Consider the following 24,107-nt stretch of genomic DNA (forward strand, 5'->3'; position numbering starts at 1 on the left):
AAGACATTCCTCCGAATAATTTTAATAATTGTCTTATTTGCATGAGAGTTATTTTTATAATAAACAAACTAGAAATAGATGATGCGAATAGATGGTGTAAAACTTTTTCCTTGCACACAACAGATATCTTTCTATTTTTTGGAATAAAATGGGGAAAAAATACAACGGCATTAATCGTAAGTTTTTATTTTCATACCCTTGGTCGTATTTACAAAGATACATAATAATTAATTATAATAATGTGATAATAATAATAATAAAATAACGCATAAATATAAAAAATGCAGTCGTTCTTCTCTTAAAAATTCATTAATCAATAAATCCGCGCCTAAAATAATGACAATAATACTATAATAATGGTAATAAAAAATATATATTTACAAAAATATATTTGTAATTCGGCACTTCGCGCGAGACGAGCTGTACAAAAAGATCGTTCAGCATTTTTGTCGATCCACCTTATTATTATTCGAATTAATTGACAGAACTAATTATCCTACCTTAACGATATTCCAACGATGTGAAATAATAATAATACTATATAATTATAGTAACAAAAAATACATATATTTACAAAAGCTGTTTTGCAACCCGGATATTTTGCAAGTCGAGCTGTACAAAAATAGATCGCTTAATCTCTGAATTAATTCATATTCCAATCAATTCATTTTATAATTGTTCGTATTAATCAAAGGAATTAATTATCCTATTTCAGGATAATTTTCGCAAGGTGAAATAGAAATGTGCACAAATGTCAATGAATAATGAACCGAGAAAAATCGTAATTGAACATGCAGTCATGAACGCAGATAAAAGAGACGACGTTCAAATAAATGTTTATAAAAATGCAACTCTTTGGCCTCTTCATAGCATTCCGTTCTCGCTTGAATCATATTGAAAAATGTATTATTACTTGTTTTAGTACAGGGTATTTGTAAAATTCATTTGACCGTCGACCGATTTCGAAGAGCGCAGTTTTTAATCAATCTAGAATATAAAAAAGTTTCTTGTGATATATAGAAATTGAAATCGCGATCCTGGTAGTTGAACACCGATCCTGATGGATCCTGTCTATGTCATCGCTGGTTCAATCCTGTCGCATGCAACAAAAATCAACAGGATTTTACTACAGATAAATAATAATTATTAATACAAGATTATACAAATAAAAATAAAGATAAATTTCTGAAAAGGAACGCAGAGAAATGTATTCAAGTTAATTAAAATATTATTAAAAATTATATAAATATTAAAAGATAAATTACGAAATAATTCATATTAAATACTGTATACAATATAGAAAAGTTTCTCCTCTCGATGCGAAATTTACTACACGGATTTTAAAAAAATCAAATTCAAATGTCCAAAACTTTCAAATTAACAAAACCGATAAAAATAACAACAATAACATCATATAAGTAAAAGTTTACACTTCCACCATGAAATTCGAAGTTTGCAAGGTAGATCTCTGACAAACAGATCCAAACGAAATAATAATAACATTGATAAAATAATAATAATTTATAGGATATCCACATATGTTACAGTCTTATATACAAGAAGTTTCCTATAAACGATCAACCCAGAGCGATAATCCTTCAAAAAGAAAAAGGAAAGTAAAGTGTGTCTCAACAATGAGAAGTGCTCGTTGCAAATCTAAAAAAAAATGTCCTCAATGATTATAATGTCCTCAATGTCCTTATAAATAAAAAGAAGGAAAAAAAGTACTAATATTCCTTATCACTATCTACCTACTATTGACAAATTTAATATTGAAACCTTGTGACTTTTGAATTCAATAAAAAAGGATACTACAAAATCTCTATTTTTTAAATGTATGATACGAATTCTTTCGTAAAATCAGAATTTTTTACTTATGTTCGAGTAAACTGTTGAACAATTGTTAATATTCATTCATTCTTCAACAAAATTATATATACGATATATGTACAAATCGAACCCATCCAGACAGAGGGTCAAGAGTTTAATATATATATATATATGTATGTATATATATATATATATATATATATACATATATATATACTTACATACAAGCTGACCTGGAAAAATTTGTTAGACATGTTTTTTCTACAAATTTAGAGGCTGGTGCTTGATAACAAAAATATGTATTTACTGCCTTAACTTTCCTAATTTTCTATAATTAAAATAATTTTGATTTATGGGATATCTACATATAATTTTATAAAAAATTATATGTAGATTATATGCATTATATGATAATTATATGGCATTATATGATAATTATATATATAAAAAATTATATTTAATTAAATATATTTTCTGCAAATAGGAATATTCCCAAAAATTATCGAATTCGTAACATTACATTTACACTTTCCAGGTAATCTTGCATATTTGTACATACTGGTATATCCGGTGAAACATTCGTATCTCTTACATAATAATTTCGTTTATTATAATTTCTATTATTTATATGCTCTTTATCTATACATGACATACTATATAAACTGCGTTCAAAATCACTAGAATTCCTATAAATTCAAAAGATCACTATAACTTCGACAACTTTTTATTAATCTCGTTCTAAGCGTTATTAACAAAATCACTCGGCTTACAACAAAATTCTGTTTTTCCGATATTAATCTTCTAACATTCGTGGAATGTTAATTAATTACCCACTTAACGCTCAGTTAATTATTTAAATAATCAATTCGCATACAAAAATAAATATCTATTGTGAATGTAAAATAGAATATAACAGATGTATATACATACACAAGCTGTTGCACAATTCAGTCGATGTGAGTAAAAAAGAAAAAAAGATAAAAAGCTTCACAATCAAGTAAAAAGTAGGAAGACAAACATTGTATCTAAATAAAAATATGGTGATGTATTTAATTAGACCTATTTTAGACTTATCTATTTTTTAATTAGCATTCTTTGTTGCAGAAAGTAATATAAAATCATATGTGAGTACTATCAAGTTTGCAAAGTGTAATAAAATTAAACAAGAAAGGAGTCATCATTTAAATGTAATATAAAATCAGAACACAATCACAAATTTACAAATCCGTGACTGTGTCAAAATAATTAAAGACCATAGGTCGTCGTTTATCTCTTTTTCTGCAATCGCAAAACGGTTCACACGCTTTTCTCTATTCAGTCTTAACAGCACCTCCCTCATTTTCAATCGGTACATATCTGAGATTTCAATTTGTATAATTTTACTAATATTTGGGCGCAAACTAACAATATAGCGAAACAAAGTAATTTAAATACCGTTCTATACGGTATTTTCAGTGGTGAAACACAATACTTTGCAGAAGAATAAAATGACGTTTGTTTTCCCAAATAAAATTGTAAATCAAGATTATTAAAAAGAGGAAAAATGCAAGAGGGAGAATCACAATCTCGAATATCGAAAAAGCAGTTTAAATCTTTTGATAAAGGAGATTTAGTCAAATATTCAGGCTTTTTTCTCTTCATTTGACAAAATGCTTAAAATAGACTTACCTGAACTTTCAAAATTAATCGATATATCTATCAAAACCACATTTATTCAATATCTGGTTCTGCAGCCATATGTAATAGAGTCGTTAATGGGTTAAATACATACAGAGCAATCTTAAATTCCTTTTTAAAACTTTAGAGTAAATTCTTCACATTACAATAAAAGTGAACGTTTTTTTGTTTATTATGATGCGAAGAATTTACTCCAAGTGAACTTCAAATTTGTTGAAGGAATTTAGAAGCACCCCGTGTATCTACACTATGCCATTAATGAATTAAATAAAATTACCACGCGAATAAATGATGATATCGATCATGACCATTCATTAAATTAATGAGATGGATTGTAGTGCGCATTAAAGCACATAAAACATAATAGCTGTCGCGATTATTAAACCGATGATACAATAAAGTCAAAGTGGTGATCAGTGGCGTAATTACTATTAATAAAGAAAACTGATAACATAGATTAAATAGGACAATTACTGCAATTACAATTGAAAATATTAAAATAGAATTCGAATCTTTAAGTTTCTTGAAGAGAATATAAGAGGAAAAAAAGGAAGAGTCAATAAATCAGGAAAATTCAAAAGCAAGGATCTCCGATAAAAGAAATTTTACTCGAAGGCATTACGAAAAAATGTTCAGAAAGAAAACAGGTCTCTAGGACCCTTTTCTGCATTCTATATTGATAGTTACGCCACTGTATAAATGAATATGCACAGAAAACTACAGATTACAGTTTCCAAGTGCGACACGCCACACGGCGTATATCGTTAGTTTGCGTCAACTGTCAAACTGATAACAGCACCACCACCACCAGCACCATCATCAGCACCACCACCAGAGCACCACACCACCAGCACTACCGGGGTCAGACTAGACCACACACGCTGAAAGCACACCCATAACGCGTCAACCAATGTCGGATGAGGCATGCTGCTCCTGTTGCTGCTGTTGTTGGCCGTTGAGCAGATTACGACTGTAAATGGCAGCCCGGTAACTGTACCTATTGGCGTTGAGTCGCTCAGGAACCGGCGGTGGCACCAGGCTGCCGCCAATGCCGCCAATGCTGCCAATGCTGCCAATGCCGCCACCGCCACCTCCCATTTCAGTCGCCGTGATGTTTACTAGAGGCCCACCTAAACCGCCAGTCTCGTCTACCTCACCAATGCTGCTCTCCACCAGCGAGGAAGATTCCACCTCACTGAACGCCAGCCGAGAACGCAGAAGGTATGCATACGTCTTGTATCGTTTCAACTGCAAAAACCGTATGTGTATATTGCTATCGGATTTAAAATTGGCGTAGAAAAATAGATTAGTTTAGAATAAAACGAAATACACAACTTTTGATAAGTTAAGAATCACCTCGTGATGAAGATACGCGTCCTTTTCCTTATAATTCTGTACAGTTAGGGCTTTGGCACTCCTCTCCGGTGGGTGCCTCCTGTGCTCATCCAACTCCGCCTCCAACCTGTTGACCCTGTCCTCGTGGTCCCGCAACTGCTCTCTCTAACGACAAATTAATTGAACTCTCTCTCTCTCTCTCTCTCTCTCTCTCTCTCTCTCTCTCTCTCTCTCTCTCTCTCTCTCTCTCTCTCTCTCCCTCTCCCTCTCTCTCTCTCTCTACCGCACGCATTTATAAGAAGCAAGTTCACATAAAGTATCAATTATTAATCTCTATAGTCTGAAACTCTAAAGGTCTCAGGCTAAAATAATAAAAACATATTACTATATCGAGTAAAATAATAAAAACATAGTACTATATCGAGAAAAGGAATCAATGTTAAAAAATTTGTCAAGAAAAAATATATGAATAAAAAAATACGCGTTAAGAAGAAATTACGTGAATATTCTAAATCTAACTATTTGAGTTCTAACAGAGTTTTAAGTCGCCTATCTTGAAATCTTTCCATCTAAGCTGTTCAATTAATATCTCTGAATATGTCTGGAGGGCACACACTCACGGAATCCAGTTTAGTATGGCTGCAAGGCAGCAACGGCCGTTGAAACTTGCGCTGCGAGCCCACAGCACCGGCTAAAGGCTGACACGAGAAGCTCGCGCACACGAAGTTGATAGTGTCGATCCACGATTGTAACTCCTTCGAGTCACTGCATAAATCATATAGATAGGATACAAGTGCCACGAGATATACCTCATGTGTAAACAAACAACAACGAAATTGAACTTGTTTGATTGCATTTTACACGCAAATAGGGTAACTCAAAATAACAATGACAAATTCAGACCTGGTCTGGAAGAGGTACTCGGCCTGATCAGCGGTTTGCAGACGGAAGACGTGCTGTTTCTTCGTGTAGTCGGACGCCTTGGTGGCAAGCGCGTGATGGATGCGTATCGCGTTGTGCAAACTATCGTTGCGGAAACCGTGCTCATCCTTGTGCAGATACAGCACCAGCTCCCGAAGCGTGCAGTAATACATTTTCCATCCGCGTTTGCCAAACGGAGCTACAACGATTGATTCGTTCAGATACACTCACACAGCTTTATTCTGTCCATATTCTTAGTTCATTGAACACATCGTTGATAAAGAGAAAATTGATTAAGAAGCAAAACAAATGGACATATTGGCAATTAATGATAGATAATTACTAATAATACTAATAATGATACTGACTGCAGACTGTACAACTATACGTACTCTTTTTGCCGTTGGAATCGTAGCAGCATTTTCGCATGACGTAACCCTTTTTGAACTCCGTGGCACCCGTGACATTTGGCACGTCGAGAAATGGATTTCCGGTGCCAGCGATCGCCGGCCCGTCGCCTTGCTGGATCACCTGAGACGTCGTTTCATCTCCTTCTTCGTCCCTAGAGCAATAAATATAAAACTAATTTCGAAAAATGTTCGAGTCAAGGATTAAGAATATTTAAGAATATTTAAACATACTTTGAAGATGTTCCAGTAAATTTCTTTTTTAGACACTTGTTTTCCGAGATATTCTTAAGTTATATATTTTAAGTTAAATATTCTACGAGAGTCACTTACAGGGCCCATTCGAGAGGAAAAGACTTGATAGCGTTATAAAGTTGTTTGAGCACCTCCCGCGGGAAATTGTCGCCGTCGTTAAGCTCCGACAGGTTCTCCACGAACTCCGAGCACGACATCTTCCTGCCGATGTTCTGACCGTGCAGATCCGTGTTGAGCAACATTATCGCGCACGTCAAAGTGTGAACGGCATCTGGAAACGTATCATATCAACGTTGATCAATGAATCGTACTTTACATGTTATAATTTTAATCATCTATATTACGCGAGCGCGCGATAAAATTTAATGCAATTCGATAGATTTACACATTTACTTGATCTTCACGATAATTATAATAATATTCTGCTGTATCATATAACAAAAAGGATAACTTTAAAATCTACAAATGTTGTGCGGTGCTTTTTCGTTCTTAATTACCGGGTGAGTCAAATGTGATATGAGATAATAGCAAGCCAATGGCGACAACTCACCCTGAGAATTAAAGGTGCCGGGGTTGCAGTCTAAAAACCTCTTGGAGAAATGTACTAAGACGCGCTCTCTCTCCTGGGTCTCTCCCGTGAGCGAAAACTGAGCGAGAAATTTCCGGAGAGCCACATCCAGTGTGTCGCACTCGAAGTTAAAATAACGCAGGTATTCCTCAGCTACGGCTCTGCTGAAGTCGTTGCTACGATTCAAGTATTATCAATCATTCGTTGAATATAACAATGACGAGTCGAAAAGAGAGAACTTACTTTTTGCTTAGATGCCTGGAGACATCGGACTTTTTGAAACCATCCAGGGAGTAGAGACGCTTGGCTAGCCGTACGGCTGACGGTAGGTCCACCGCCTTCGGACTGTAGTGGAAGCTGTGCAGGCTTTCGATGTCGCTTTCCTCGTCGGCCGATTGCGGCGGCGACACTCCGCCGTGTCCTTTCTGCTCGTCGCACAAGCCCGTCGAAGCTTCTTTATCGTCCTCGCACTCCTTCAGCTCCTTAGAATTCAACGATACGTCGGAGGTAAATATCGGAAGTAATCGGAGAATATCGGTAAATGAGAAATAAATGTTCAACAATAATCCGATAAGACGCGAGAAATCGATTTCATAAATTTCCAATGTTGCTCAAAGAAAATTGATATATTTCGTTTAATTAACACCCGATAAAAGAGATCCAGTCCCGGGCAATTTTCAATAAAATTTCAATAACATTTTCACAATCTGTAATTAAATGCTCTAATAAAATATTCTAACAATATGAATTCAATTTAATTAAATCCCGATAGAATCCTGATAACACTGATAGAGAGTTAGATCGACGCTTGGCATAGATTTCACATTACCTGGTAACCCACGTGTTCTGGTGCCATCGACCCCGTCGTGACCCCCGGCGCCGTCGCTGTTTGTGTTCGCTGCAGATTCTGTGCAGCGACAGGAGGAGGCGTCAGTTCCGCGTTTCCAGGATTGCCGCGTCTTCTCGCCTGTCTGGGACTTGTGTTTCTCGGCGCAGCGGCATCCTTATCAGGGCCCTTTACCTGTATCACGATTCTGTGGTCACCGCCACCACTGTCCTGGGGGTTGTTGGTCTTCAGCCTCCTTTGGGGTGGTTCGCTCGCCAAAATGGTGGAGTCGCTGTCGCTGGGGTCGCTCACCATCATGATATCCCTCGCGCTGAGGATATCCATGGTCTCCTCATCGTTATAGTCCGGACTTGACATGTTGCTGATAGCCTCCGACTGGCTGAGGTCGCCGTTCGCTGGGAGAAGCCCGCCCGGGGTGCCAGAAACCCCGGAGACTCCAGGAACCGTCTGTGCCGGCGGGAACCTGCGCGAGCCAGAGTTGGAGGACATGACGGAGGACGAGACGGAGGTAGGGGAGGCAGGGGACAGCGAACGCTGAGGACTGGTTGATGAAGAGGATGAAGAGGAGGAAGAAGAAGAGGAGGAAGAGCCGCCATTTTGGCAGCAGGAAGCGGCGGGCGAGCTGACGGGCGCGTTATACGTCCAGACGATCCTCTCGTTAGGCATGAGACCGATCTCCGGCCGCGGGTCCAGCAAGGTATTTAGGCTGCTGGTGACGTCGTCGTCGATGTCGATATCCACGGCGCTCATGGAGGGGTCTTTTTGGAACTGCAAGTGATCCTCCGACCGCGAGGTTCGGACGAAACCGAAGCTCGAAGGGGTATTCTTGTTGCTGGAGTCGATCTGATGTGAGCCTGGGGTACCCTGCACCCCGTCGCGTCTACCAGTGCCCACGGGCGACGTGCTAGCCGAGCTAGAGGACTTGTAAGTAGCGCGTTGGTGATAGTGGTGATGTTGGTGATGATGATGGTGCGCCAACGTGTTGTCGTTGGGGCTGCTGGGCACCGAATTGTGGTGCTGGTGGTGATGATGATGATGATGGTGGTGGTTGTGGTGGGTGGTTGTGGTGGTGACGGTGTAAGAGTGGTGGTTGGGATTGTACCTAAGGGAGTCGATTTTCTTCTGATGCTGCTGTTGCAGTTGTTGCTGCTGCTTCGGTAGCAGATTGCTGCTCTGCTGAGTGCGAGAGAGGTTGAGCATCAGGTCACCGGTCATCATGTACGCTTCGAACCTGAAGACGATGCGAAAGGAGTGTTGGAACGGATACAAAAGGTTCGATTGTGAGAAATTAGAAAAGGAAAAAAAAGAAGTTGATCTGACTACAGAACTATAAAATTAATTAGGATACGATTGCAAAGCTTCTTCCTGAAACCGTAAAAATGTCGCTAATACTTTTTGCTAGAGTGCATATTCATGTTAATATCCTTTCAGAGAACTCTATCTTATATCTTTCTTTTTACTATTAATACTTTTTACAATTTTACATCTCGCATTACGCTCACTTTCTTCCCGTTCTTTTAAAAATTTTCCCTCCCTTCATCGAATGTCTTCTTTGAATATCGGTGTACGTATGTTGAATTTATACCTAGGTGTGTTCTTCTGCCGAACGAATTTCTCGCCAGTCGTGCCGAGAGGCTCCCATTGAGATCTCTCTTCCTCTTTGAAGTGGTCCACGGCGGCCGGCAGGAGCGCCTCTAGTTCCGACGAGACGGAGGCATCGCTGCATGAGCCGTTGCTCCTCGTCGCCGCCGTCATCGTCACCGGCGTCGGCGAACCTGTGGAGGACACCTCCGCCAGCTCCTTATCCTCCTTATTCAGCGAAGGAGGATTCTCCTTGGAAGACTCCGTAGTGGACTCCTCCTCATTGGTTGGTTGTCCGGGCGACAATAGGCGACGAACATGCGCCTTCACTGCTGGATCTGCAAGGATTCGGTCGTTTTATCTTTTCATCCTTCTCTCTGCTTAAGAAACTGCTAGTTAAGAAACTCAGAGAGAAAGCTACTTTTTGTAAAACAATGTGTAACAATATGTAACATCTTGTACGCTTTACTTGTTATAAAATAGATAGGACTCATCGGCACTCTTACGTAATACTAATTAATTTAATAACGGACGTTCATTATAATAATAAGAACGTTCTGTTGGCAGAAGCGCGGGAACCAGGAGGCGAGCATAAAAGCTGAAAGTTCTTTGACTGATCAACCGAGGGGCCGTCTGGCGGACGGAAAAGCATTCGCGTCGCCTGAGAGTGCGCCCATGCGAGTAATCGCATGTCCTTGGTCACCGGTCACCCTCTTCCTGCTGCTGCGTAACCACCGGAGAGCTCCCTTTGTTTCTCGCGTGTTAGCCCAGCCGGTGTGTTATTATAGCGTTAATTCTATTATTACCCCGTGCCGATTCCAGGTTCAAGTACGATGCGCCGTCTCCCGACACTCGGCGATCTATCATTGGATCTCACGGTGCTCTCGATCGCGAGAGTTCAGTCACCACGTAGCCTCGGGAGACGCGCGCGGTGCATTTAAATCAACGGTACGTCTCGTTAATTAAGATAAATGGCGCAGTTATAAATGCAAAATCTATATAACAACCAATCGGACGGCGAAATTAATTAATCAACGATACGCATCGTTTAATCGCTTCATGCTGAATAATGCTCACCTCTTCGCAGCTTCAGGGTGACAGGATCTGAAGAGAGCCGCAGGCATTTTAGCACTGAAACATACCAATGAGATGAATCAATTTTCAAAATCAATTACACATTATCGCTCGCCCGAAATAATATTAACAGTAATATCGTATTACCAATATTATCAGCTGAAAATGTGCAATTTGCAGAACTGAACTACGCGATAATCGATTTGAGTTCCGCAATACATGCAATTTTCACCGCGAAAATTGTACTACAAACAAAAATGCGAATTATTTTCATTCCGATTTCGACGATGAAAGTTCGACGGTGAAAATTTAATAAACGTTGAATTAGAAGTGCTAAATCTGGAATTAAATTTATCAATGAACCGTATATATATATATATATATATTGCAAATTGTGAACGACATATTATAAATTCATGAACGACATATTACAAATTCTATTCTCCGAGGTGTTGTCAAGTTCGATTTCAATGGCCATGACGAATTTCGGGATTCTGACTAAACACCATTGCGCAGTTAAATTACATCAGAATGAATCACGTTGAATGACACTTGATTTATGCCAGATGACTGAATACAGACGTAAAAAAGATCGATTGTGAAAACAAGTGCAAAACAAGAGAACCTCTGAAACGTATCTACCGAATACCTAAAAAACACAGTTATAAATTCATAACAAAGAAAATGGCTCGGAATTTAGTATTAAGATTACTTATCTCGGGTGTTTATTGGCCAATTAAGAAGAAATTAAAGCGATTAATTCGCGAGAAAATCCCGAATCCAAAGGATCTGGGCTAACTACCGACTTGATATTTAAATTCCCAGGAGTAAAATTATCAAACTCTAAGTTTAAAATTAAACGTAGACCGTTACTTGCCTTCCTTCGTACTGAATCGGTTGACGTCGACTTCGTTCACCCTGAGTATTACGTCGCCGGCCTCGACCTAAAGAATATCAAGGGAGAACCATGTTTTATTGTCACATCTATTCTTATATAATATATTTAACTTTGTTCCTTCTCTTTCTCTTTGTCTCTCTTTGTCTTACTCTTTGCTCGAGAACAATTTATTCGTAAGCGCATCTTAGATCAATCTATAACCATCTCTATCTATTTTAAGGACCTATTAAATCCTAATTTTACTTTATACTTATCTCCCCGAGGAGAATTTGGAAAATAATATTGCGTACGTACACACACACACACACACACACACACACACACATATCGAGACACAACAAAAAGACGCGTAAAACACCGAAGGTAATTACATCTCTGTGATTTGAATGCCAACGTAAAATTTGAAGAGCGGAACGTAACGAGTATGTTCCAATAAAATGATACATTTACGTTCGGTACGTTAACGTCCTTAAGAGCGTGTCCGATCGAAATAGTGAAAGTCCGAAATCGAGGCGAGTCCTGTTACGAAATCACGTCATTGGAGGTGAGAAAAGTTCAACGAGTGCGCCGGCGAAAGGATTGCAGTTTACTCGCACCAGTTTTCCATGTGACGGACGGAGCGCGAAATTGGTCCTATACGAGGAAGAATATATCATTATAGAGGTTATGTTACAACCGCCACTATTAGGGTCAGAGCAGACTTTTGCATAAAGCATAATACACAACGCATAAGAGAATCAACCAATCAAAGTTCTTCATTTCTATCCTGAGGAGGGAAATGAAGAAAACTAATTGGTTTATTCTCTTATGCGTTATGTATTATGTGTTATGCAAAAGTCTGTGCTCTTGCCCTTATAAACGACACATCGGACAGGTAACGGTCACGCTCAGAAAAAAATAAGTTGAAATTTTCCCGAAGAAAAGAAGGGATAAAAGGAAAAAAAAGAAAAAAAAACGAAAAAAATATTCTCAGATAAAAAAGAAAGAAAAGACAAAGAGAAGAAACGAAAAAAACCCCAGAATGAAAACACGAAGCTGCGACAACCGACTGACCAAAAATGTTCATGTTCACCACCATAGAACGTCGTGTATACTCAATGGCGAAAAATCTGCGACGCTTTTCTCAATGAGTTCCGCGACGCATCCTTGAGCCAATGGAAGAGTTTCTTTTTTTTTTCTAGTAATTAACGAAATAATTATCCCATTGGATGCGTATTGGGGACAGATCATATCTTGAGACGAGATGAAAATTGCAAAAACCTGCTAAAAAATTCTATTAGACGCTAACCAATGAGGTTATAAATATTCCAATAAATTCGTTCGCTTTTGCGATTTTCACGTGGTTTCGAGAATACACCTTCGACCCGTCTCGAAGTTGCGCGTCGAAGGAGTGAAAGTGTCGCACTTTTTCTGCCATCGACTGTACGTCGAGAAATTACAAAATGGAAGACTCAACAATTAAGGCTCACGGTAACAATAACATTAATAATTCGCAGCGAACCTTCCCCCTCCCCATATCTCTTAATAATGCTATTCATTCGTTGTTACATAATTAAGTCGCGAAAGGGAACGGTCTTCACCTGGCGGAGGGGAACGTATTCGATGTAATCGAATCTGCCGTCCCCGGGGGACCGTCCTCCCATCAGGAGGTCGAAGGGTCGCAGGCAGCACGATAGGCAAGACGCCAATTTCGGCATCGGAAGTGTCGTGTAATCGTATCCACGGTACTCGTAGGTACCTCACAATCGATATAGCTTTAATCGATACAGAAATATAACGCAATTGCGAAAATACGTCGGAGCGGGATTGAAGTGCAACGGTAACGGCGATAAGTATGAGTCGTCACTATCGCTCGGTCGAACGTACGAAATGCATGGAATTACGTCATTCAATCATGTCGCGACTTTGTGGCAATTATCACAAAATTGCGTATCGTTTGTACATTGTGCTCCCTCTCGTACTCTTCGTTGGGGATACTGTCCGATGACTTGACTCGTCGAACAAAGATGTCTGGAATTAGAGCAACTTCCGGTGACTTCGCCCCTCGATAATGTTACAGGTGAGAGCAGAAGGACAGGGAACTCGTGCCGATTTCCGCCACGTTTCTCGCTTATTCCCCCCGGGTGGATGCATACGGATCGTGTTGTCGCGAGAATCGAGATACTCTCGCGGTTCCAGACACACCACTGCCTAACGATGGACAAGTGGACTTTGAATATGAGAGATATTCTCTTCCACAAAAAAGGGATCATTCGCGGACGCGCGAATGACGGAATACGACTGATTTCGCCTCGTACCAGCGACGACGACGAATCTCAGGCGGAAAACACACACGAGTGGGCCAGCGGCCAATTGTATTTTTGGGTCCTCTACTGACATTGACTTTGCTCTCGGCAGGTTCGGGCCGTTCTCCAAAACAAGTCGTTGCATTACACCTACAACATTCGGCTTTGAGGTAACGATACATTTCTAAGGCTTGTATTCTGAACTCTCTTTTATCATTAAAAATAATTATAAAGTAGCTTATAAGCCTCTGATTGGCTGTAAGCCACTTTTAGTGATGAAGGAGAGGTCGGAATATGAGCCTAAATATAAAAAGTGCGCTGTGAAGCTTAATTTTTTGTCATGACGCTTTGGTACGTATACTCGTGTGTGTATATATATATATATATATATATATATATATATGTATATTTTTATGTGATTGCGCAGCGATGTTTCTCTTCAATTTACTTTGAAGGAAGGTGATAAAATTTGATTTAATATGTTTGACAAGCGAGACACGCTGTACATGCGTGTAGAACAAGCGCGAATCACCCTCGCATCAGTCATCTCGATAATCGTCGACAACGCGCAGAGGATGTCGGAGGATCCGCAGATTCTTCCCCCGAAGGTCGAGACGATCGAGTTGTCCGACAAGGGAAGAAAATACCACGACTCGGGAACGCGGCCGAAGGATAAGGACGATAGAGTCGTCGTCAAGTTCCGCTGCGATCTCCCGTCGACGCAGAGCGAGGTGATGCTCGCGAGGGGGTGGACGCAGGTAATATAATTCCATTCACAAGGAACATAGTTCAAGCGCCCTCTCCTCTTATCCCCCTACTCAAAAGGAGTCGCTCAATGAGCCGCTCGAATTACTGGATTCACGGCTGATTATTTTCACGGTGTAGATAGAATTACACGTAAAAGAGATGACGAATTAAATCCAACAAAACTGTGTGAAAAATCAACACGCCGTCCCCCGTGTACGATTCTCACTCCCCCCTTACTTCATCCCTCGAGATAGCCGACCCCGCAGACGGCAGCTGGCATCTGTGGTGGTGCGAGACGGTCGAGGCGCGACGCGCGCTCGAGGAGCGGCGATTGCTGCCGCGGCAACGTGTGCCGCACTTCCGCAACCACTACGAGCTCACGTGCAAACACCGGCTAGGACGGAACCTCAAGCGTTACCGCCGGACCCTCGCCGCGGCCGGCAAGGCCGCCGAGGCCCGTATTTGCAGCGAGTCCGCGCCCGTGACCTTCGAACTGCCCGCCGATTACCGGATCTTCGTCGAGGAGTATCACAGGTACAAGAAGGATCGATATTGTGCTTCATCGACGACGAATATATTAGCGGATGATATTTGTATATCATTAATATCATTGACATTTCAAGCGTCATTAAGATTCTCTTTATTAATATCACTCGTGCAAATTGTATGTCAATCATGATGAATCAGATGCGCGAATTATGCGTGTGTGTTACTTGTTTCTTGTCTTGTGTTTTATTTTCGTCGTTTTTTATTTTATCGCTTCTACGTTAAACATACTTTATTCATTGATTGTTATTTGGCTCGTTAATGTTCGTTGAGTAATATGGTATAATGGTGATTGGTATCTCTAATTACAGGCAACAAGGTGCCACGTGGATAGTCAAGCCAGCAGCGCAGTCGCGTGGTAAGGGTATTTTTCTATTCAGGAAACTGAAGGATCTGATCGAGTGGAAATCGAAGTCGCAACATCAGGGTAGCCCGGCTGAGATTTACATCGTTCAGAGATATATAGATAATCCTTATCTCGTAGCAGGTACGAAATTTTGTATGCCTTAGAGCCGGTTGTTCCAACTTCTTAATAAGTTAACTGATAGTTAAGTCATATGTATGTCTTTGTTTTTCCTTCAACTTAGACAAAATCAGACATATGATTTAACTATCAGTTAACTTACCAGGAACAATTTACCAAAGGCCGGTTTAGAACAGCCGGCCCTTAAAACAGTTGCTTAATATATATATGCAATTTATTATGTTATATACACAATAACTTGTATGATATGATATAAAACTTTATGCACAGCACATATACTACACCTAATTTTTATAATATTCATATATCATATAAATTGTGTGTGTGTATATGTATATTGTCATTTGTTTTAATTTGTTTTAATATTTGTTTTAAATTTCTCTTCAAATTGTTTCCATTTACATATTACAAAGCTTACATATACATACACAAAGATTACGATTATATTTTTGCCTATTCTTCGAATGTTACGATTTCTATCACTATTTCTCAGGCTTAACTCCATACCTGATTTCAGGGCGAAAATTCGATTTGCGCATTTACGTACTGGTGACGTCGTTTCATCCCCTGAAAGTGTGGCTAGCCAGAGAGGGCTTCGCTCGACTATGCGGTCGACTGTTCGACCTGAAAAATATCGAGGATAGCAGGGTACACTTGACGAACATAGCGATACAACTAAAGGCCATTCAGAATGCCCAGAATTCCCCTTCGATAGGAGAGGAAGAGATAAAATGGGATTGTAAGTGGGCCTTGAGCAAACTCAAAGAATATCTGATAACTTATCACGGGGCGCAAACGGTGGAAAATCTGATGCAACGAATCGCAGGTAGTTCGAAAATCCTACATATTTAGAATGTTACACGCTGGGTTTATACTATTTATCAAAATATTATTTATTATAAGGATTTAATACAACAGATTATTTATTTTATATATAAATTTAAATATTTAATCAGTAGTTTGAAAATTCTGTGCATTTAGAACGTTATAAGGATACAGGATTTGCATTATTTATTTATTAAAATATGATTTATTATAAAGATTAAAATTTATGGATTATTTGTTTTACACGTATGTTGAAATAATATTTTATACGCCATAATACTATCAATTATATCAATTATGAACTTTATATTGTAATTCTTCATCTCAGTATGTAGAGATGTTTTTTTTTTAATTTTTGAATATCGCAAGAGATTAGTTTTTAATTGAAATAGACCAAGGTACATATTAGAGTACATTTGTATTGAGATAAAAATAATTAAATGTGTACGATACTCTTAATATTCATCATATTTCTTCGTGGCACAAAGTGCACATTAGACTCTCCCTCGTGCCGGAAAAAATAAAAAGAAACATCAAAGGAAGATCAAAGTTCTCGCTCGCACAAACTCATTGCACAATTGCAGGCATCATAATGGCGAGCTTGCTGGCGGTACAGCCGGTCATGATGCAAGATCGGAACTGCTTCGAGCTCTATGGCTACGACGTGTTGCTCAGCGATGACCTGCGACCTTGGCTGCTCGAGGTCAACGCCAGTCCAGCTTTAACAGGCACCGATAAAGAGGATTATCGATTAAAATTCGACTTGATCGATGACGTACTCAACGTCCTCGACTTTGAGGTATAGCGATTAATATTACAAATATAAAAGCGTCGCGTTCCCCCTACAGTCTTCTCAATTGTTCACACACACACACACACACACACACACACACACACACACACACACACACATGTGTATGTACAATTATAATTCTGCTCGGAGGGTCGCTTCAGCGGTCGCGAGACTAGAATCGGCGGGCTGGATTTGCTGTGGGACGATGGACCAGTTTGGACCACCTGCCCGTACCCCGGGCCTCAGCACGAAGCGATTCCCAACGACTTCAAGAGGCTCAATATCTTCCTCGGGACAATCAACGATCGTCAGACTCAGTTATCGTTGTTGAGGGACCAGCTGACCGAGAGACGCAAAGCCGCACGGTGTTATTCGACCGTAGTACAATATTGTTTAAAATAATGACGGGAGTGCGTACATATGAGCATCTTCAAAATATATCAGGAGCGTCTGCTGGGAGAGATAAGATAGCGATTTTGACATTCTTCCTGATGTCGTCAGAGTTCAAGGGAAAGAATGCCAAGGCATTCTTTCTCATGATCAAGATCGGCCGATATATCGAAACGAATAAACGGATTTCTGCCGCATCCGGACGGGGTTTAATGGCCGAGGCAGCCGCGGTGTGGAAGCTGGTCAATGCGGTGTGCACACGATGTGCACGAGTCGCCCGGCTAAATTTAGTTTCGAAAGGAAACTGGAAAGGAAGAAAAAATGATGACGAAGAAGAGAGCGCGACAACGAGATGAGCTACGTAAAAGCGAGAGTGCACCGGCTGCATTCTTTCGCACGGGCGACACACTTTTGCGATTAATTCCTCAATGAACAAAAACGCCAAATTCCACGGACAAATTTTCCGGCTGTGCGGCATAATGGGTTTCAATGAAGCCTTGACATTTGCCACAATTATTAACGTCTTACTTGGCTTAACAACCTTTGTTTTTTCCAGTCGTTCTCATCGTGTATGGATATGTTACGATACGACACGACGTGATAAGATACGATATATGATACACTAGCTATCGACGCGTCTCACATAAAATCAACAGCTGTACACGCATGTCCAGACACGACGCAGATGACTTGAAGATCACCGAGACTGATGACTTTGTAAATTTATGTTAAAGCTCGATTGAAGCTTGATGGTATTATGCGGACAAACAGATGTGCGCAAAGTCAATTCCCTGTTTCACAAGATCGGGAGAGAACTATTCCGTTTGTTCCTCGCGGAAAGCTGGAAATTTCCTCGCAAATTAAGCTCCGGCACGTTCATTGTTCTCGCCATATCTCAAGCGTCGCGAGTGTTTAGGATGTTTAGGGGCTGATCGATTCTCCTACGCGCGTGTGCTACATCGAGGATGCTTTCTAACTAAAGAGTCTCGAGGAAAGCATCGTCACCTTCTCGAAGTGCACTTCTTTCCTCCCCTCTTTCTTCGTCTCCTCCAGCTGCTTACAAATGCACAAATCGCTCGGAAGAGTGCCGTAATCAATACTCGATGCAATCTTCAAGATGCAACAGAGAAAAGAAATACTCGAGAATAGGCCGGGCGGGCCGATAAATCCGGATAAAACTTGCATGATACGGCGCGCATACAATGTAAGAGAGAGAGAGAGAGAGAGAGCGACGTGTACATAAGAACGTCATAACGAATGGAACGAAAACAGACATGTCGATGACGTTTAATCGCATTATGGGCACGTTGCATTACGCGTATTGTTCTCCTTGCTCATACACGGCCAATTGTATCGCGTGCGTATAACACGCGTGATCATACTTATTTCAAGCTGTAATCTCATTTATTCACTCCATGCGCAGTCATTTTACTCGAGACATTAGAACGAAGAAAAGTCCTTTTCATTGCATTTTTCTAAATTCGAGAGAAAAGAAAAAAGGGAAGAAAGAGCTACGAGAATATCCAAAGAGTACAACTCAAAAGGGAAGTACTGTACCCTTTTAGCTGTACCTTGTTACATCTTCTGCACTTCAAACGTGGAAGATATACATGTAGCGAGTGAGAAAGCGCGAGCGAGAGAGAGAGAGAGGGGGGAAGTAGAAAAAGAGAAAGAGAGAGACAGGGAGAATCGCGAAGACGCAGAAAACACAAGCTGTAAGGACGAACAGCCTACGGGAAGTTCGACCCGACGCGATCGACGCTCTTCCTTCGGCTGTGAGGATCCATTCCTCGCGCACCTGGTGGCATGAAAAATTGATCCTCGCATCGGCATCTGCCACTCTCGAGCGTAAGAATCAATTCTCCGCGGGACATGCACACGAAAATCACTCGTGAGGGTCAATTTCTCACGCCATCGCTCGCTCGCTCGCTCGTTCGCTCGCTCTCTCTCTCTCTCTCTCTCTCTCGCTCTCTCTCTCTCTCGCTCTCTCTCTCTCTCTCTCTCTCTCTCTCGCATCGTTCCTCCAACGCGACGCACTTTTCGGGTTCTCTCTCTCACCTTGCCGCTCCGGGCCGCCGGCGAGTTCTCGACGATGTCATAGATGACGTGGTGGCCGCGCAGACCGCCGGCCGCGTTGCTACCGAGAAGCGAGAAGCCGAACCCGGCGCCGCCGCCGGTGTCGCCGCGGTTCAGGGTGACCAGCAGCTCCTCCTCAGCCATGGCAAGCGGGCACAGGCAGAGGAAGGCAGGCGAGCAGGCACGGTCACATCGATCCCCACGTCCTGTCCGCTATCATTTGTCTCGTCGAGACGCTATCGCGTCACGCGCTTCTCTCCGTCGGACACACGCTCGCACTCGCGGCCGCACTGCCACTCGCGCTCAGGATCACTCAGCACTCGCGTTCGCGCTTAGCACACGCACGCTCGCGCAAAAGCGAAAGGAAAGGAACAGGCGGCCGAACCAGACGCGCGACGCGCCACCGTGTCCGTCGCGCGGGTTCCTGCGTGTGCTTCTTTCTTTCTCTCTCGCTTACTCACTCACTCACTCACTCACTCACTCACTCACTCACTCACTCACTCTCTCTCTCTCTCTCTCTCTCTCTCTCTCCCACGTCCTACCGCGCGCTGTCAGTCGACTACGGCGGCAGCGGTGTATCTATCCCACAGGCACGCACACCCACGCGCGGTCGGGAGGCGCCCTTCCCTTCCCTCCCTCCTTTCCTCTCGCCAGCCGCACTGCGAAACGATCGGCCGCGTTCGCGCTCTCTCTCTCTTCCCCTCTCTCACCCTCAGAGCCTAGCGACGCGCTCTAGCTCTCACTCCTTCTTGTTCGCTCGCTTATGCCTGTTCGCTGTCATTCACCGTACGTCGCGGCGAAAGGAGGTAGAAGGAAGGGAGGGAGGGAAGGAGAAAGAAAGAGAGAGAGAGAGGGGAGACGCGGCAACGCTGCTCGAGAGATACCGTATCATATACGCCACACCTTCAGGAGGGCGAGAGCAAAGGCTTTGGAGAGGCTGACGGAGGATCGAGCGAAGGAAAAGTGAGATTACTCTGTCCCTCTCCCTCTCTCTCTCTCTCTCTCTTTCTTTGTGTGTGGGTATCGCGCGCGCGCGCGCGCGCGCACACCACACACACACACACACACCACACACACACGCGCACACGGGGAATCGCGTGACGCGAAGCGTCACGCACATATGCAACGAAAGACACCTCTCGCCTGACCGGCGGATGCCCTACGACTAATCCAGGCTCCAGGGCCGACAAACTCGAATAGCCTTCGGGAATTTCGGTTGCGTGCCCCCGTCTTGACGGAGGGCGCTGGTGTCAACAGGGAGATTAAATTAATCCACGGGAGAATTAGTGAATTCTGCGCTTTGTACTGCTGCCAATTTTCATCCCGATTTCGATGCATTTTCGTCGTTCGTCGTTGGTAACTGCCGGGTGTGATCCATTTGACGTTTCGAAGAGTGTTTTTAGTGATATGTGTAGGTTCTCAGTGTTAATTTTCATGAACGTGAATTTGAAAAGTTGATCTCTAGAGCGACATCTGGCGGGCGTTGAGCAGAAGCGAGCGCTTAGTAACTGATGCTTGTGATTGGACTACACTTTTAGTTCTTGACATGTCGAGAGGAATGAACCAATCAAGTGAGGAGTAAGGATTGAAGGTGAATTTCTATTAAACGCTATCATGGCTGCGTTCCGGTATTCACTGCCAGCACTGAAAATCTGTAGTATAAGTGACACAAACCATGTATTTTCAGTACTAGCAGTGAATATCGGAATGCAGCCGTAAATGTGCGTAAACGACAGCTGTGGAGAAAACTGTATGGTTTGAACTTTTGGAGGTTGGAGAAGCTTCAGTTGATAATTTTATTTGTAACTATATTACGGTGTGAAATTATTTATAACTTTTAATAATATTTTATCCTGTGAGTGACAATGTCTATAGAAATTGTGCCGAAAGATCTGCGTGGACTAAGAGCGTGTTTAGTGTGTTCTTTAATTAAGGTTTGTATCTCATAAATGTACATTCTGCATAGCAATCAAATTTTAATTAATTGCGGTATATAAGATTTAGACTTATAAAATAATTGTGTTTATAATTTTATTCCACAGACCTTTGACCAGTTTGAATTTGATGGTTGTGATAACTGTGATGAATTTCTACGGATGAAGAACAACAAAGATAATGTTTTCGACTGTACAAGCTCTAATTTTGATGGGTAAGATATAATAAGAAGTATACAAATCCTCAAAAGTTAGTTTTAAAATATATACAGAGGTAATAACATCAGCAGTAATGAAAAATTTATACAGCTTTTATCTCTGATTGATTTATTTATTCTGTTCAGTTTATTTATTCTCTTAGTTAGTTATTCTCTTTTATTTCTCAGAATGATTGCTGTAATGAGTCCGGAAGACAGTTGGGTTTGCAAGTGGCAAAGAATAAGTAAGTATTATATGTATATGTACGATAATATTACATTTTACCATATAAATATTAAGAACATAATCATACTTCTTTATGTTGCTGAGAAAAAATATAAAATACTATCATTTCCTTCTCTTGTTTCATGATTTGATATTATTATGTTACTGTTGTATAGTATTTGATAATCACTCTTATAATATACTTGCATAATTTATTTTCTAACAACTGTACCTTATTGATTTAATTAATTGATATTAATATCCTGTTTTTCTCAGATCGCTTTTGCAAAGGTGTTTATGCCATATCCGTGTCAGGACGATTACCAGCTGGTGTCATCAGAGAATTGAAGAGCAGAGGAATAGCATACAGGCCACGTGACACAAGTCAACGATGAGTGTTTTACAAACTTATATAAGATAAATAATAATTAATACTAATTTAATCGCTGATTATAATAATAAAGATGTTTATATAGATGAATAATAAAATAAGTCTTTTATATATTATTATGAAACTTTAGTCTGCATATTATCTTTCTGGTATATATCTGTATGACTTTGATAGATTAATTTAAAATTAGATTTAAACTTAGTCTCAAAATATTTTTATAGATCATTTGTCATGTATTATTGTGTTTAAATTAAAAAAAAAATTGCATTGTACATAGATATTACAGATAACATTAAATATAACTTTCTAGATGTGTGTGTACATTTAATTAGAGGTAAAGTAAAGAATATCAGATTACTTGCGATTAATTTTTTGCACGATAAAGTCATAGATTTTTATGTTTTCACAGTCTAAAATGAATATGCAAAATGAATACAACTATGCGGAAAACGATCGTTACAGGAAGAAGCGATGTTTCAAGAAAATTACATACAGACATGCGATGTGAAGACAGTTTGCAAAGAAACAAAGACTATATAGCCCTGTAAAAAGAAGTGGATTAAATAAACTTGCTAGAAAGTCGAGTGGAAATATAAAACTTGTAGCTTTTGAGATCAGATGGTGCAGAAAGTCGATATGAATTAATGGATTAATTTGACGCGCTTAAACCCCGACTAAGATATTTTTTAACTTTATGTTTTTTCATCAATCGTAATCAATGTTTTGTATTCCAAATTTCGTAGTCAAAATTAATAGATAAAAACAGGGAAAAATAGAAGAAAACTTTCATCTCTCAATTTTACAAACAATACAAATAAATTGTATTAAATAATTCGCAAGAAGTCGAAAGACGTATTAATTAACGACGAAAAATTTCTTTCAATTCAGCTGTGTTTTATAGGGCCGCTCGTTAAAGAGAAAGTGTGATAGAGATTGTAGGAGGGACGTTCGTGTAATTTGGGAAGCACAGAGTACTCGTAGAGATGTATAGTGTGTATAGTATAGTATACAGTATATAGACACGACAGGGTGACATTAATTCTTCAGAATATATTTACAAGAGCAGTACAAAGAGTAACTCGATATTACACATATATATTCGTTACATAGACTAACGAGTAATAGGTATAAGCAGGTGAACAGTTTAAATATTAATTGAGGCACGAGATAATAAGGCATTTCTACAGAGGATAAACACACGATCGTACGCACGTAAGATAGAGCGCTCCGAAGATTTCAAGAGAAAACAGAAAGGAAAAAGGACATTCCAGTGATGTTCCGTGATTAGCGACGCGCTCTCGAGCGATATAGCCATCGCTTTCCCCTCGCGAATACACCATCTTCGCAATTCGCGGCAAAAAATTTGCGACAAACTAATCCAGCGTAAAATAAGGGATGTCGAGTGACAAACGTTACTTTCACCTTCTACCCCAAAGACGTTCACCTCCAAAATGCCCAACTTAATCTAACGTGTATTGCTGAAGAGACTCTTGTCGCGCGTCGCGCAAAGTGCTATTGCGTAAATCGAGAGACAGATGTGCATCGTCGAGCACATCGAACGTTAATCCTGAATCCTTGTCCTTTTTCTCTTTCTGCGAATTGTCGCGCTAGCTACGATATCAAACGAGGAAGGGATCCAGACGAGGCACAACGCGACGAAAAAGGAGAGACATTCGCGCGAACGTCCCGTTTTGTCTAAAAGAAGTTCGCGGAAAATCGCGCGTTGAATCTTGAGAACGCTTTTTGTACTCTCGCGTTACTCGGAAGGCTAAATGGAACATTATTCGCAACAGTATGCAAAATATACCGACACGAGTAAC

The 24,107-nt window shown here is 40.6% G+C and overlaps 3 protein-coding genes across 6 annotated transcripts; 2 read left to right on the forward strand and 1 right to left on the reverse strand.

Annotated features, from left to right (window-relative positions):
* Window positions 1–354: 354 nt before the first annotated feature.
* Window positions 355–20,571, reverse strand: Efa6 (Exchange factor for Arf 6). 4 transcript variants are annotated; one of them, XM_011156787.3, is made up of 14 exons: window positions 19,522–20,571; window positions 11,373–11,439; window positions 10,499–10,552; window positions 9,426–9,759; window positions 7,823–9,071; window positions 7,237–7,475; window positions 6,976–7,169; window positions 6,504–6,696; window positions 6,156–6,325; window positions 5,746–5,962; window positions 5,463–5,607; window positions 4,864–5,007; window positions 4,505–4,755; window positions 355–1,093 (listed from the first exon to the last, which is right to left on the reverse strand). In XM_011156787.3, the coding sequence occupies exons 1-14, from the start codon at window positions 19,681–19,683 to the stop codon at window positions 1,072–1,074; spliced, it is 3,441 nt and encodes a 1,146-aa protein (XP_011155089.2). In that variant the 5' UTR covers window positions 19,684–20,571; the 3' UTR covers window positions 355–1,071. The 4 variants fall into 4 exon arrangements, 3 of the variants coding, with proteins under 3 accessions (XP_011155089.2, XP_025163821.1, XP_025163820.1); XM_025308036.1 differs by lacking the exon at window positions 355–1,093 and adding an exon at window positions 4,137–4,388; XM_025308035.1 differs by lacking the exon at window positions 355–1,093 and having other exon boundaries at window positions 4,395–4,755.
* LOC105192567 (probable tubulin polyglutamylase TTLL9) lies at window positions 14,101–18,432 on the forward strand. The gene is made up of 6 exons (XM_011156784.3): window positions 14,101–14,436; window positions 14,676–14,959; window positions 15,283–15,458; window positions 15,973–16,281; window positions 16,865–17,079; window positions 17,224–18,432. The coding sequence occupies exons 1-6, from the start codon at window positions 14,158–14,160 to the stop codon at window positions 17,473–17,475; spliced, it is 1,515 nt and encodes a 504-aa protein (XP_011155086.2). The 5' UTR covers window positions 14,101–14,157; the 3' UTR covers window positions 17,476–18,432.
* A 609-nt stretch (window positions 20,572–21,180) lies between the features above and the next one.
* Window positions 21,181–22,364, forward strand: spt4 (Transcription elongation factor subunit spt4). The gene is made up of 4 exons (XM_011156792.3): window positions 21,181–21,473; window positions 21,582–21,688; window positions 21,860–21,915; window positions 22,173–22,364. Exons 1-4 carry the CDS (start codon window positions 21,405–21,407, stop codon window positions 22,289–22,291), a joined length of 351 nt encoding a protein of 116 aa, XP_011155094.1. The 5' UTR covers window positions 21,181–21,404; the 3' UTR covers window positions 22,292–22,364.
* Window positions 22,365–24,107: the final 1,743 nt, after the last annotated feature.

The sequence above is a fragment of the Harpegnathos saltator genome, unplaced genomic scaffold (genome assembly GCF_003227715.2).
Source record: "Harpegnathos saltator strain DR-91 unplaced genomic scaffold, Hsal_v8.6 scaffold135, whole genome shotgun sequence".
NCBI classification, from domain to species: Eukaryota; Metazoa; Arthropoda; class Insecta; order Hymenoptera; family Formicidae; genus Harpegnathos; species Harpegnathos saltator.